Source organism: Dendropsophus ebraccatus, chromosome 1 (genome assembly GCF_027789765.1).
Source record: "Dendropsophus ebraccatus isolate aDenEbr1 chromosome 1, aDenEbr1.pat, whole genome shotgun sequence".
In the NCBI taxonomy this organism is placed as follows: domain Eukaryota; kingdom Metazoa; phylum Chordata; class Amphibia; order Anura; family Hylidae; genus Dendropsophus; species Dendropsophus ebraccatus.
The window spans coordinates 105,553,820-105,567,113 of record NC_091454.1 but is presented as its reverse complement, the minus strand read 5'-3'; the positions used below and the strand labels follow the sequence as shown (position 1 = coordinate 105,567,113).

The 13,294-nt window shown below is 39.2% G+C and overlaps 1 protein-coding gene across 1 annotated transcript in view; it reads right to left on the bottom strand.

Moving 5' to 3' along the window:
* Window positions 1-13,294, bottom strand: part of MET (MET proto-oncogene, receptor tyrosine kinase) — a 93,271-nt gene that overhangs the window by 2,368 nt on the left and 77,609 nt on the right. Inside the window, exons 16-20 of the mRNA XM_069976386.1 lie at window positions 13,190-13,270; window positions 10,397-10,578; window positions 8,451-8,560; window positions 3,659-3,824; window positions 2,559-2,695 (exon numbers count right to left, since the gene is read on the bottom strand). Coding sequence (XP_069832487.1) covers window positions 2,559-2,695; window positions 3,659-3,824; window positions 8,451-8,560; window positions 10,397-10,578; window positions 13,190-13,270 — 676 coding nt within the window. The remainder of the gene's footprint in view (window positions 1-2,558; window positions 2,696-3,658; window positions 3,825-8,450; window positions 8,561-10,396; window positions 10,579-13,189; window positions 13,271-13,294) is intronic.

Genomic DNA, 13,294 nt, shown 5'->3' with positions numbered 1-13,294 from the left:
TTCCCCCCAAAATTATTTTTGCATTAATACGTTGCCCACCCGTAGCTTTCCATCTTTCCAATATAAAGTTATAACGGATTCTGCACAGTTTTGCTGTTATCTAGTTGCATTCACCCCCACAGATTGCATAGAATCATCAGCTCTCAGTCCACTCCGACACGCTCCCTGCTCCTGGCCCCGACCCTCCGAGACGGCATCACGTGTCATCCATCTCTTCAATGGGCCGGGTTAGCACTTCTATCCCAGCCAAACAGAAGTTATGGAGGACACTGACAAGGGATGGCTTTTGTAAGAGAGGGAGACAATGATCAGTGCAGCTGTCACTGTCTCCCTTTCTAACAGCAGCCACCCCTGTCACCCGCACCGTGTGGCCCCAGCCCCAGAACTCACCCCCTGACTATGCCCCCTCACTCGTGTCGGCGCTTACCGATGGCAACCTCCCCCCCGTCACCAGCGGCTCACTCACGCCGGTCACCCGCGGCAACCGGCCTCATTTGCGGACCCCCGTCACCCGCGGCGGCGCTTACCGGCAAACGGCCGCCCGTTTGGTATCATTCGCGGCACAGGCACCCCTATACATATTCATATACAGACGGCGCTTACCGGTGGCAACCTCCCCCCCGGTCACCAGCGGCTCACCCGCGGCACCTGGCCTCAGCTGGGCCCTTTTGCGGACCCCCATCACCCGCAGCAGCGCTTACCGGCAACTGCCCTCTGGCCCCCCGCCCGCTGGTATCATTCGCGGCACCGGTGCACCTCTCCCCGTCACTCACGGCACCCCTGTCATATACAAACAGCACAACCCCCCCCCCCCCCGGAGGTTCGCGGGTGACAGAGGTGCCGCGGGACTCAGGGATGGACAGACTAACCACATAGCAGGACAGCACAGCCTGGAGGAGGAGAGTCTGATTTTAGCTCTATGAGGTACACAGGGAGCTTCTGTCAGTGATGTGAATACACTTACGTATACTACACACAAAACTATTTCACTATAAAGTGGCCAACCCTTTAAGGATCAAAAATTGGGTGTCAGGACTGGGAGGCAGGGACAAGACATGACAGTGAGCCCTAATACTGAACCTACCAACTGTCCCGCGGACAACCACAAAGACCTTCCCTGTACTGGATACGTGCACACAGAACAAGACAGACAAACAAACACAATATAGGATAGTCAAACAAGCAAGGTCAGAACCAAACCGGCAGCACAGTACAAAATCAGGTAACAATCGGATAGTCAAAAAGTCAAGCAAGAGGTCAGGTGACAAAGTCGAGCAAGCAGAGGGATTAGGTACGGGTATTGCAGGAATAGACAAAGGGAGCTAAGATCAGGGTATGCACCTAAAATAGCCAGCGCTGGGAGAGTGCCTCAGCTTTCTTATATGCTGAACAAGAGCCCGGTCCGGATCCCCATTGGACCGGCGCTCTGATCTTCCAGGTTTTAGATAGGCAGAGAAACCAGTCTAAAGACCTACTCATCTGCATTAATCAAGTCTCCCAGTAATCAGTTTAACTCCCGCATTGCCAGGAATCTGAGTAGCAAGCGGGTGTGGCACATAGAAGTAAAAACAGGCCCATTTTACACCAGGTTACTGCACAATCCTGACATTGGGAGATTCCATATAATCTACACAATTTTTTGCCATTGCAAAGGTCCACATCTTCATGGAGTTGCATAACACTTGTTTTTTAATTTTGACTTTCTCATTCTACTATATCAGTTGGTCTTTTTTTTATTATTTACATTTTTAGCATAATATAAAGAAATGCGAGTAGTAAGTAATTCTAGTCTATACATTTTAATAAACTAATACAATAGTTCTGACTAGAGATAAGCAAATCTTTTGAGACTCATTTAGGAACCCACTTCGGAATTGCCCAGATTGCCCTGCAGCTGCCCAGGGTAATTAATCACAAACATTTAGGATTCTAGCATCCAATATTTTGGTAAAATTTCAAATGAATTCAATTTGTTCATGATATTTTTGACACAGTACAAGGGTGCAGTATAAGGGGCCTATTACACGGGACGATTATCGTGTGAAAAATCGTCATATCATTCGAATTTAAACAATAATCGTTCTGTGTAATTGGAGGCAACGATCGAAAAATCGTTCATATTTCGTTGATCATTGATTTAGATCTGAACCTAAAATTATTGTTAATCGTTCACCAATTGTTTGCTGTAATTCCACATTCGTTCGCTCAAGTTCCGCATTTTTTGACTAATCGTTCAGTGTAATAAAACATTGTCCATTGTTTTGCTGGCATCAGAGGGAATAAACGATCATAGTAACGATCACAATAACGATCATAGTAACGATCGTAACTAACGACCATCGTTCTGTGTAATATGGTGAACGATTTCAGGTTAACGATAAAACATTCTCGTTTGCGAACTTTTATCGTTAGTAGTAAATCGTTAAAAATTGCTCTGTGTAATAGGACCGTAACTGTGGTTTTGCTATCAATATGAACAGAATATATAAACATTGTGTGCACAATTACACATTGAATGCTGTAAGAACAATATAGTACATGTTGCATAGGAAACTTACAGTGCATCAGGGCAGTATTCTGGCTGTAGAAGTCTTCTTCCTTGTAGTAAATATATAGTTATATCAAACGAGTTAACATCTGCATAGGGTGGTGCACCCCTAGTCATTAACTCCCACAGCAGTATGCCAAATGACCACTACAAAAAAAAAACCAATGTGACATTAGTTCTACAGAGAGTTCAGTGGACATCTAGATTTTTACCTCTAAATGTTGCAATTTATAACATGATTTACAGTCTTAGAAAATGGCAGTATTTGGTCAGCATTTTACACCAGTTTGGTGGCCAATACCACTCCTGGTTTTGGCCACCAAATACTGATGTAGACTACTGACTGAATTCTAATTGATTTCAAAGTTCTGTAACATAATGCTAACATAAGACTGCACATGTCCCATGTTTATTTATCTGGTAACCAGATGTCTAATGCCAACGGTTAAAAGTTAGCATTATGTAATTTATAGAAACGTCATAAATGCCTGTATTCTGCGGAATTATCTAACACAAGAGTACAAACTGTCAGTATTCATGAGGTCCTAAAACACTAAGGCCCACTTCACCTGGGTGATTTCTACAGCAGCTGCACATGAATATATCAGCATATACACATGTGAATAATAAATGTCAACCCCTGACATACAAGAGGAATATAGAGAACGGCTTCCCAGGATGAATAATATTGTTTCCCATGTTATACAACGAGATGCTATCATAGAGCATATTTTGATATATTTTTTGCATATTGTTTGCTAGGATTCATACATTTGAGAAGTTTAATGTGACCTCAGTAGATTTGTATCTGGGCTGTATTCACTTGAATGGGGCAGAGTGCCCAGGGCAGCACCCTGCAGGGGGCAGCACTAGCAACTAGTAATAAAAAATTAAGCAGGGACTCCAGCTGACTGTCACAGCATCTAAGCAGCGGTATGCAGCCACCAACACTGTAGTGGGGAAGGTAAGAGCATGTTATTTCTCTTATCCTCCCCCTCCACAGTTCTTACTAAAAAGATTGGTCTGGCTGGACTTCTCCTTTAACTTGTCTTAACACAAAAACTACATTAAAAAGATGAAAACAGCAATGAAAAAAACAAAAACAGTTACCACATCAGATTTCATGGTGAATTTCTGGGTCTGCAGGCTTTCCAGGGCCATCCATTTTACTGGTAGTTTGGCTCCAGTTTTGTTGTGGACACTGTAGTACTCCTTATCATACACATCTCTAGCAAGACCAAAGTCTGCCACCTTGACAGTGAATGTTTCATCAAGCCTACAGGAAAACATTAAATGAAGAACTTTATAATTTTGCATCAACTTGTTCTACATCAAACCAGATTGTCTTATGAGGAATTCTGCATGTATAAAAGTCATTGTAGAATCTATGTTCAACTTTTTAATTCTCCTCATAACTTTAAAGGGACAGTAATCATCCTTGATCTTATGAGAAAAAGTTTTGTACATGTGATCAAGAGGACTGCAAGTTTGATTTTTTTCCCCCATTCTCAATTTTTACGATTCTTTAGAGCATGTGAAACATAATTTTAAGGCAAATACTAAAAATCTGCATGGTCAAGACACCAGAAGAAAGACATTACTGCGCAGGGGCCACAAAGTATCTAACCTACAATACACCAAACAGCACAGAGACAAGCCTCAAAACTTCTGGAACAAGGTCATTTGGAGTGATGGGACCAAAATCAAACTTTTTGGCCACAACAATAAATGTTACAGTTGGAGAGGTGTCAATAAGCCCTATGATGAAAGGAAAACCATTCCTACTGTGAAGCATGGGCGTGGATTGCTGATGTTTTGGGGATGTGTGAGCTACAAGGGCACAGGAAACTTGGTCAAAGTTGAAGGAAAGATGAATGCAGCAAGTTATTAGCAAATACTGGAGGCAAATTTCCACTTATCAGCCCAGAAGCTGCACATGGGATGCTTCAACATGACAACAATCCAAAATACAAGGTTAAGTCGACCTGTCATTGGCTACAGCAGAACAAAGCGAAGGTTCTGGAGTGGCCATCTCAGTCTCCTGATCTCAATATTATTGAGTCACGCTGGGGAAAACTCAAGCACACAGTTCATGCAAGACAGCCCAAGAATTTATAGGAACTGGAGGCTTTTTGCCAATAATAATGGGCAGCTTTACCATCTGAGAAAATAAAGAGCCTCATCCACAACTAACACAAAAGACTTCAAGCTGTCATTGATGTTAGAGGGTATTAATACATGGTATTATAGACTGGGGTATATATACATTTGATCTGGGTCATTTGGATGTTTTTGGTTGTCATTATGATAAAAAAAAAAACACACAGTAAATTAATGCCTTCACCCAACCACTAACCATGAGTGGAAACAAAGTTTTTGTGTTATCATTTATATTCTCTGAAAAAAGGACAACAAAGCAAAAATTATGCAGGGGTAAGTATACTTTTGAGCACAACTGTATATTTCAAATGGACCTGTCAGCAGTGTTTAGGAAGTGTAAAATATGGCTTCATAGGGCACCCCCTGGACTGCAAAAGCCCAGTATCAATTGTCCCTTTCTCTCGTAACGCCCCTACACTTGCAAGTAAATGCCAACTGTTAAAATTCAGAGGGGTGATTGTTATCAAATCTCTTTGCTAGAACCACTACATTAATCCTGGGGCATTGGAGCTAGCTGTGTGCTGTCAGTGAAATCTAAGTCTAGATATCACTAGTGATGAGCGAATACTGTTCGCTCGAATAGTAAGGTATTCGATCTATCGAATATTATCGAATAGTTCGGCGAATATTCGATAAATATTCAATAAGCGTTCAAATCCCTCAGCTTCCGGTTTTAAACTCCAAGTGGTCAAATAGATATTTTTTAATAATCGAATACTTGTTCCCATAGACTTTAATGGGATCGAATATTCGATGGAATATTTGAATATTTGGGAGATATTCGTACGAATATTGAATATTCGAATATTTCACTATTCGCTCATCACTAGATATCACCAACAATTTACCCCGGCATGCCGGCATAAATAGTGATAAATAAGAGGGAAAGACCTCTGCCCCTCGTGTGGCTTTATCTACACAATGACTTCCTCACTACACACACCCTTTTCCTACAACAACCGACCCATCTATTGGTAAAGGTTAATAATGCAGAACAAGCCTTATGCATAGGATTACATAGAAACAATATAAAGCATACCAAATCACAGTATAATACATTATGAAGTATAACAGAAAAAATGTCATTGCATATTAAACCCACTGTATATAAGAACAATACTTAAGAAAATCCTTGTTCCAAATCCAATGTAGACACTATTTTGCTGTTATAATGACTGTCTGTTTAGAAATGCATGCTTCCAACTATGTAACATTTCTAATGTATTGTTCTCTACAATATAGATTAAGTTACACTGCTGCAGTGTAGACTTCTTCGGTTTGCCCCTTGACCTATTCACTTGTACTTTAATTTACAGCTCGATGGCGTTAAAATCATTATGTCATAGTAAATTTAAATACTTTTTAAGTACAATGACCTGCCTTTAATTAAATGTGGATTTTATTGCTACAAGTTGAAATGAGAAATGACTCAGACATGGCATCAATCATCTGAGAATTAAAAATACAGTGCTAAAGGAGGGGTTAGCTGGGATGGTGCAGGAAACATTTGTACAAGGAGAGACAGGCAGTACAGAATGACCGAATCTGTGCTAAGTATTCTATCTATCTATGTGTCTATCTATTTTCTATCTATCTATCTATCTATCTATCTATCTATCTATTTTCTATCTATCTATCTATCTATCTATCTATCTATCTATCTATGTTCTATCTATCTATCTATCTATCTATCTATCTATCTATGTTCTATCTATCTATCTATCTATGTTCTATCTATCTATCTATCTATCTATCTATCTATCTATCTATCTATCTATCTCCTATCTATCTCCTATCTATCTATCTATCTATCTGTCTGTCTGTCTGTCTGTCTGTCTTTTTGTTTGTCTGTCTACCCATCTGCTACCTCTGTCTCTCTCTGTATCCATCTCCACAGGACTTGTATGACATGGAGTGTGATCGCAACTGCAATATTTGTGTCAGTAATGTTTTATAATGTTATCCTGACTGGCAATTCACCACATCCAATGATTCATAAAGGAAGTGCATAGTTTAAGCTCTCCTAGTGCCAGATTGGTAAAACTAACATTTCAAACCACACTATAATTATCTTAAATGCCATATCAACTTCCTAAATTTCCCCTGAAAGTAATTTACTTTGTTTGACTGGATATCCTTTTTTAGGAGACATACACATTTCCTGGAACAAATTGGGATGAAAACTGCCATATAGAGCTGTGTCAGTGGCCTTTGCTAAATCTATATTACATAGAACATGTTTATTCCATCCTGTTCTTCTGGATTTTAAAGCCTGAAATGTATTAGTCAATGAAACAGAGATGTGCTATAGAATTATATGTTTACTATGCCATCTATTGTATGAACCTAGTCATGATGGCTTCATTATTCTCTAATAAAGAGAGAAGTAAACCAAACACTTTAACCCAAAAGGTCAACAAAAATGTATACATGGGTTTATAAGTATTTAAATCATGTATGTATGTATGTAACTCTACCAGAAAGAACCTGCATCCATGACGGCTTATATACAATTCTGAAGCTAGGATACAAGTAGTAGTAAGTAGTAGTTTGCTTATGTGGTTAGATAGAAATAGGTTTGCAGATAGACATGTTACCTTTGTTGTGTTGGCTGTGGCTTTATTCCGTATAAAATTGCTTTTAACTTGCTTTGTAAGGTGTCATTGAGGAGTGGTCAGTGCCTGTTCCTTTCTGATCCACCACCACTTAGCTCTGCATGGTGAGCGGCCTGACTAGTGAAAGAATTGAGAGAAAGCCCACAGATTTTCTATGGGCTTTCTGACAATCCTCTACACTGCTCACACTGATCACTGAGCAGTGATGATTGTAAGCAGGCGCAACACTCTACTGAGCGCCACTGCCGATTCATTTTATGGATCAGTATTGAACTTAGCATCTGGACCTCTACCAAATTTTTACATTTTTAAAGATGCAGCAACCCTTCTTCACATGTCTTAAAGTGTACCTGGAGTGTGGAATTCCCCGCTTATCTGGCAGAGGTCCTCATGTCAGGCACACTTCAGCATCCATTTTCCCCTTAGGCTGGGTTCACACTACGTATATTTCAGTCAGTATTGTGGTCCTCATATTGCAACCAAAACCAGGAGTGGATTGAAAACACAGAAAGGATCTGTTCACACAATGTACAGTAAATAACGGCCATTTCAATATAACAGCCGTTGTTTTAAAATATCAGCAAATATTTGCCATTAAATGGCGGCCATCCACTTAATTTTAACAGTGTGTGAACAGATCCTTTCTGTGTTTTTAATCCACTCCTGGTTTTGGTTGCAATATGAGGACTACAATACTGACTGAAATATACGTAGTGTGAAGCCAGCCTTATTCTGTACTGGTCATGGTTGTTTTGTCTGTAGTATTTACAATCTAAGGACCTATAAAGGGGTGGGACTGGTCCAGTGGGATTACCAGTTCTGGTGCAATGTCTAGTGTTTGTAGCACTATATCAATTTTGCAGAATAACATACACAAAGCATCCCCAATAGGTTAGAAGACAATAAAAGCCATCTATTGAAGCCTTCTTCCACCCAAGGGCAGGTGTGGATGTCTCCCTTATATTTACATTTTCTGAGCTGTGCGGGTTTAGAAAACAATGTATCTAAATGTATCATAAAGCGTGCCACCTATTAAAAGTATACAAAAACCTTGACAATGGATTTTTACATTCTTAGAAAAGTAACATATATACTATGTGCAAAACATGCCTTATTATTTTACTTACATGCAGTTCCTTGCCGCCAGATCTCTGTGTACAAACTTTTTGCTTGCTAAATATTCCATTCCTTTAGCAACTTGCAGACCAAATCCTATGAGATCTTTCACTGTTGGATTCTAAAATAAAACATTAATTGAACATGATTTAACATAGGATATACTTTAAGGCTTTGTTCACACATAGTATTTCCGTCAGTTTTTTTTCAACCAAGATCAGGATTGGAACTGACAGAAAAATTATAACGGAAAGATTTGCACAGCATCTGTGTTTTAAACCCACTCCTGGTTTTGGTTGAAAAAAGACTGATGGAAATACTACCTGTGAACATAGTGAACATAGAAATATGTAACAGTTGTTCAGATTTTTTCCATATGTATAGTTTTTTCTGAGTCTTATCCCTTAGTAGCATTACTCTTATCCATGGGCTGGTTTGGGTAATAAGGCTGACCTGCATTCAGTTGATGTAATAGATCTCCATTATAAAACAGAGGCTACATCAATGTTAGAAAACTACAATACTAATCTTTATGAATGTCATCAATATATCCATAAAACAGAGGAAGATCAAGCAGAGGTGGAATAACTGTCAAGCAATCCCATAGAGCCAAGCCATATGTAAAACATCACATATACATCACATCTCAAAATGTAGCTCAGTTTTATATATTATAATTGGAAACGCTATTGTTAAAATGTATGTGTAGAAAGGTCCAAGACTAAGTGAATAAGATTTGTGATCACACTATACACTTTACAATAAACAGTCCTGTGCCATATCATGCACTGTGTGAATACCGTCCTATTCTGGGTCGCTAGTCCCAGTAATCACGAAACTCACACTGATCACACTATACTCCATTATACAGACATGGATGCCATGAAAAGCCACAGGATATTTGATTTTCTCTGGGTATGCTTCTAAAGCTAAAGATATACAGTATTAGAGAATAGTTTACATTGCTGACTCTTTAAACCAACTCCATATTGCGTATAGTTGCCCATCCTGGAGGCCCTGACTCCAGCTCCTTCATCTCCTTCATTCATGCTTTCAGAAGAAATTGGTTTGGACAGTGACTGCAGGGCCAGCAAGGTAGAGCATGATGCATCATTTTATCAATGTGCTCATGCATTATGCTTCATTGTTTCTATGCACGTGGCATATAAGGTCATCCACTATGATACATTATTGTTGATATTAAACAACAACAGTTTGGTAATAGAAATAAAGTTGTGTAATTTATATTTATTCTATTTAATTCTCACCTAAAAAATATATCTAGTGGGAGCTACCTCCTAGTTTCCATCAGACCATTTCTACTGAAAATTTTAAAATTTTACCAAACATACAAAAAAAAGAGACCCCATCCACATTTATCTATCTTCCCCTCGAATCTATCCCCTCTTCTTTCCCTCCCAATATTTAAACTATACAATACGAAGGTTATGTATCATGAAAAACCAAAAAGGCAAAAAGTTTTGCACTTCTCAAAATAAGACCTAATACACCTAGGTTGCCCCTAAAGTATACATCTTATAATATAATTTATATAGCGTCTAGACAACTTTAATATTGTAACTTATAGTAGGAGACAATGCTATCCTTATTACCATAGAGTATCAAAGCAAGGGCAGAAAGAAAAGTTTGAAATTGATATCAGGTAAAATGAAAATAGCGAGGCCAAGAACTCCACACAAACTCTTATTTTATCCTGTGGGTTCTTCCGCACAACCAATGAGGTCCAAAAAACAACATTTACACGTGGAAGAAAGGTGTTCTACAAATCAGGTTGACAATTTCCCTCCAATGCTAACAAACCTCCAGACAAGTACAGAATAGCAGGGTGACATCAAGCTGGCCACGCAGGAAGGTGTTCTATTGAGTTACATTCTTAGAGGAGCTACTAATTGATCAGACCTCTATATCTTTATCTGCCAATTTTTTATATACTTACATGGGATTCATTTCGGATAAAGTTTCTGAGATCTCCGTGCTTCATGAAAGGCAGCACTACCAGGGGAGAACCCTCTGTTGGCAGACAGATGCCCAACAAGGACAAAACATTTGGATGACTAAAATCTTTCATGATTATGCCTTCTTTGAGAAACTGTGAAACTTCTTCAATATCTGTAATACCTTAAGCATTAAGTTAAGACACAAGTCAGTCGGGTCACATAGATGAACAGTAAAGCATGAAATATGTTAAATCGTATGATCAAACTGCCTAACCACTGGAATTCTAGGGCCAATTCCCAGATTTTAATAGTAGTAATAATATATAACTTATTGGAGACATGTAAAGAAAAAAAATGACAAGGGAAAAGTGTAGCAGTTAACCCTAGCAGCCAATCAGGATAATGCTTTTACTTTCAAAATGGCCTTTGAAAAGCAAGATCTAAAATTTGATTGGATGCTATGAGGAAATGTCCCCATTTCCTTTGTAACCGTTTTGTTAAACCCCTTTAGGGTGCCTTCACACCTACCGACTCGAGACCGCTGCGAGTCGGCTAGGTCCTGGCAGATCACTGTGTATGTACCGCTGCGTGTATGTAAATCTGCCAGCCGCTTAACCCCTTCTGATGCCGGCCGGCCGCCTCCCACTCAGCTCTGTATACATTACCTCCTTGCTCCACGGGGTCCCGGCGTCCTGCTCTCGCGCCCGGCCAATCAGTGTTTTGCCCTGCTGCAGCCACTGATTGGCCGGGAGGGAGAGCAGGATGCCGGGACCCCGTGCAATGAGGAGGTATGTATACAGAGCTGAGCATCAGAAGGGGTTAAGCAGCCGGCAGATTTACATACACGCAGCGGTCGTTCAGACCGCTGCGTGTATGTACTGACAGTGATCTGCCAGGACCTAGCCGACTCGCAGCGTTATTAACGCTGCGAATCGGTAGGTGTGAAGGCACCCTTAAGCTGAATAATAAACTGGATAGTAGATTCACTTGGAGCCCTTTGAGTGTTTCATTTACACATTGAGCAATCTAAAAAAAAAACAGAGAGAAATAATATATTATTGCGTAAACAGGGAAATACTATTGTGAAACATCCCTCCACTATGTTATAATTCCCTCAGGGCCAAGCTACTTTTCAATGTTAGATGTATATTTTATATGTGTTTAAAATTAATCTATCACCTAGATTTTTTAAGGATTAGCGACAGATACTTAAAGGGGAACTCCAAAGAAAATTATTTTCTTTCAGATGAACTGGTGTCAGAAAATTATATAGATTTGTAATTTACTTCTATTTAAAAATGTTAAGTCTTCCAGTACTTATTAGCTGTTGTATGTCCTGCAGGAAGTGAAAATTCTTTCCAGTCTGACATTGTGCTCTCTGCTACCCCCTCTGTCCATGTCAGGAACTGTCTAGAGCAGGAAAGGTTTTGTATGGGGAATTGCTGCATCTCTGGACAGTGCCTGTCACACAGACAGAGGTGGCGGCGGAGAGCACCATGTCAGATTGGTAAAAAAAACACCACTTCCTGTAGAACACCCAGCAGCTTATAAGTAACATAATTTTTTTTAAATAGAAGTAAATAAAAAATCTATATAACATTCTGACATCAGTTCATCTGAAAGAAAAATGTATTTGCCGGAGTTCTTTTTTGGAAAAAAAATCTGTTACTATTTTCTGATTTTTAACTCTTACATAAATTTTAGAAAACTATTATGGGGCAGCCATCTTGCTTGAGCTGATTTAACAGCATTTAGGGATATGCTTTACAGTAAGCCCCAAGGACATAGGTACAATAGTCTGGAGCAGAACCTATCAATTGTAAGGGAGAAGTTTGTAGGCATGCTCTGTGACCAGGTTTTTGGTGATAAAACACAATTGAGTCAACCCTTATACTGATGTTTCAAAATTGCAGATTTTAACAATCCATATTATTTAAATCACCACTCTGGTTGTAATACATGATAGTTGTATATGTTATTCTTAGTTTTAACGTTCAGGGTGATGTTCTTCTTGAGGCTATTTATAGAAGTGGCTTTACCCTAAAAGTAGGCACAACAAAACCACAATCTGACTATGATGCAAAATGGTTGAGCTATCCTTCATTGGTGATCCAAATAGGTTCATATCACAGACTGGGGCTGCATTCACACTACGTATATTTCAGTCAGTATAGCAACCAAAACCAGGAGTGGATTAAAAACACAGAAAGGATCTGTTCACACAATGTTAAAAACTGAGTGGATGGCCGCCATATAACAGTAAATAACTGCCAATATTTCAATATAACAGCTGTTGTTCTAAAATAACAGCAAATATTTGTCATTAAATGACGGCCATCCACTCAATTTCACCATTGTGTGAACAGATCCTTTCTGTGTTTTTAATCCACTCCTGGTTTTGGTTGCAATACTGACTGAAATATACTGACTAAAATATACATATACTGACTGAAATATACGTAGTGTGAACGCAGCCCAATGGTGCGTTTACACAGACAGATTTATCTGACAGATTTTTTAAGCCAAAGCCAGGAACAGACTATAAACAGAACGGGTCATAAAGGAAAGACTGAGATTTCTCCTCTTTTCAAATCCATTCCTGGCTTTGGCTTAAAAGATCTGTCAGATAAATCTCTCTGTGTAAATGCACCATCAAGCAGTGAATAATTGAGACAAACTCATATGATCAGTGTAAGTAAAAGTAATTGACACTTTTTTCATAAATTTTTTACAATGCTTATAGTATATATTGACTATAGAATTAACAAGCATATGTGCTATTTTACACTTACGATTGAGAGATTTCACGGCACAATGTAATTTCTTCCCATCAGTATCTAAGAGGGTACCATGATACACACATCCAAAGTGTCCTGAAATGAACAAACATCTAGTTA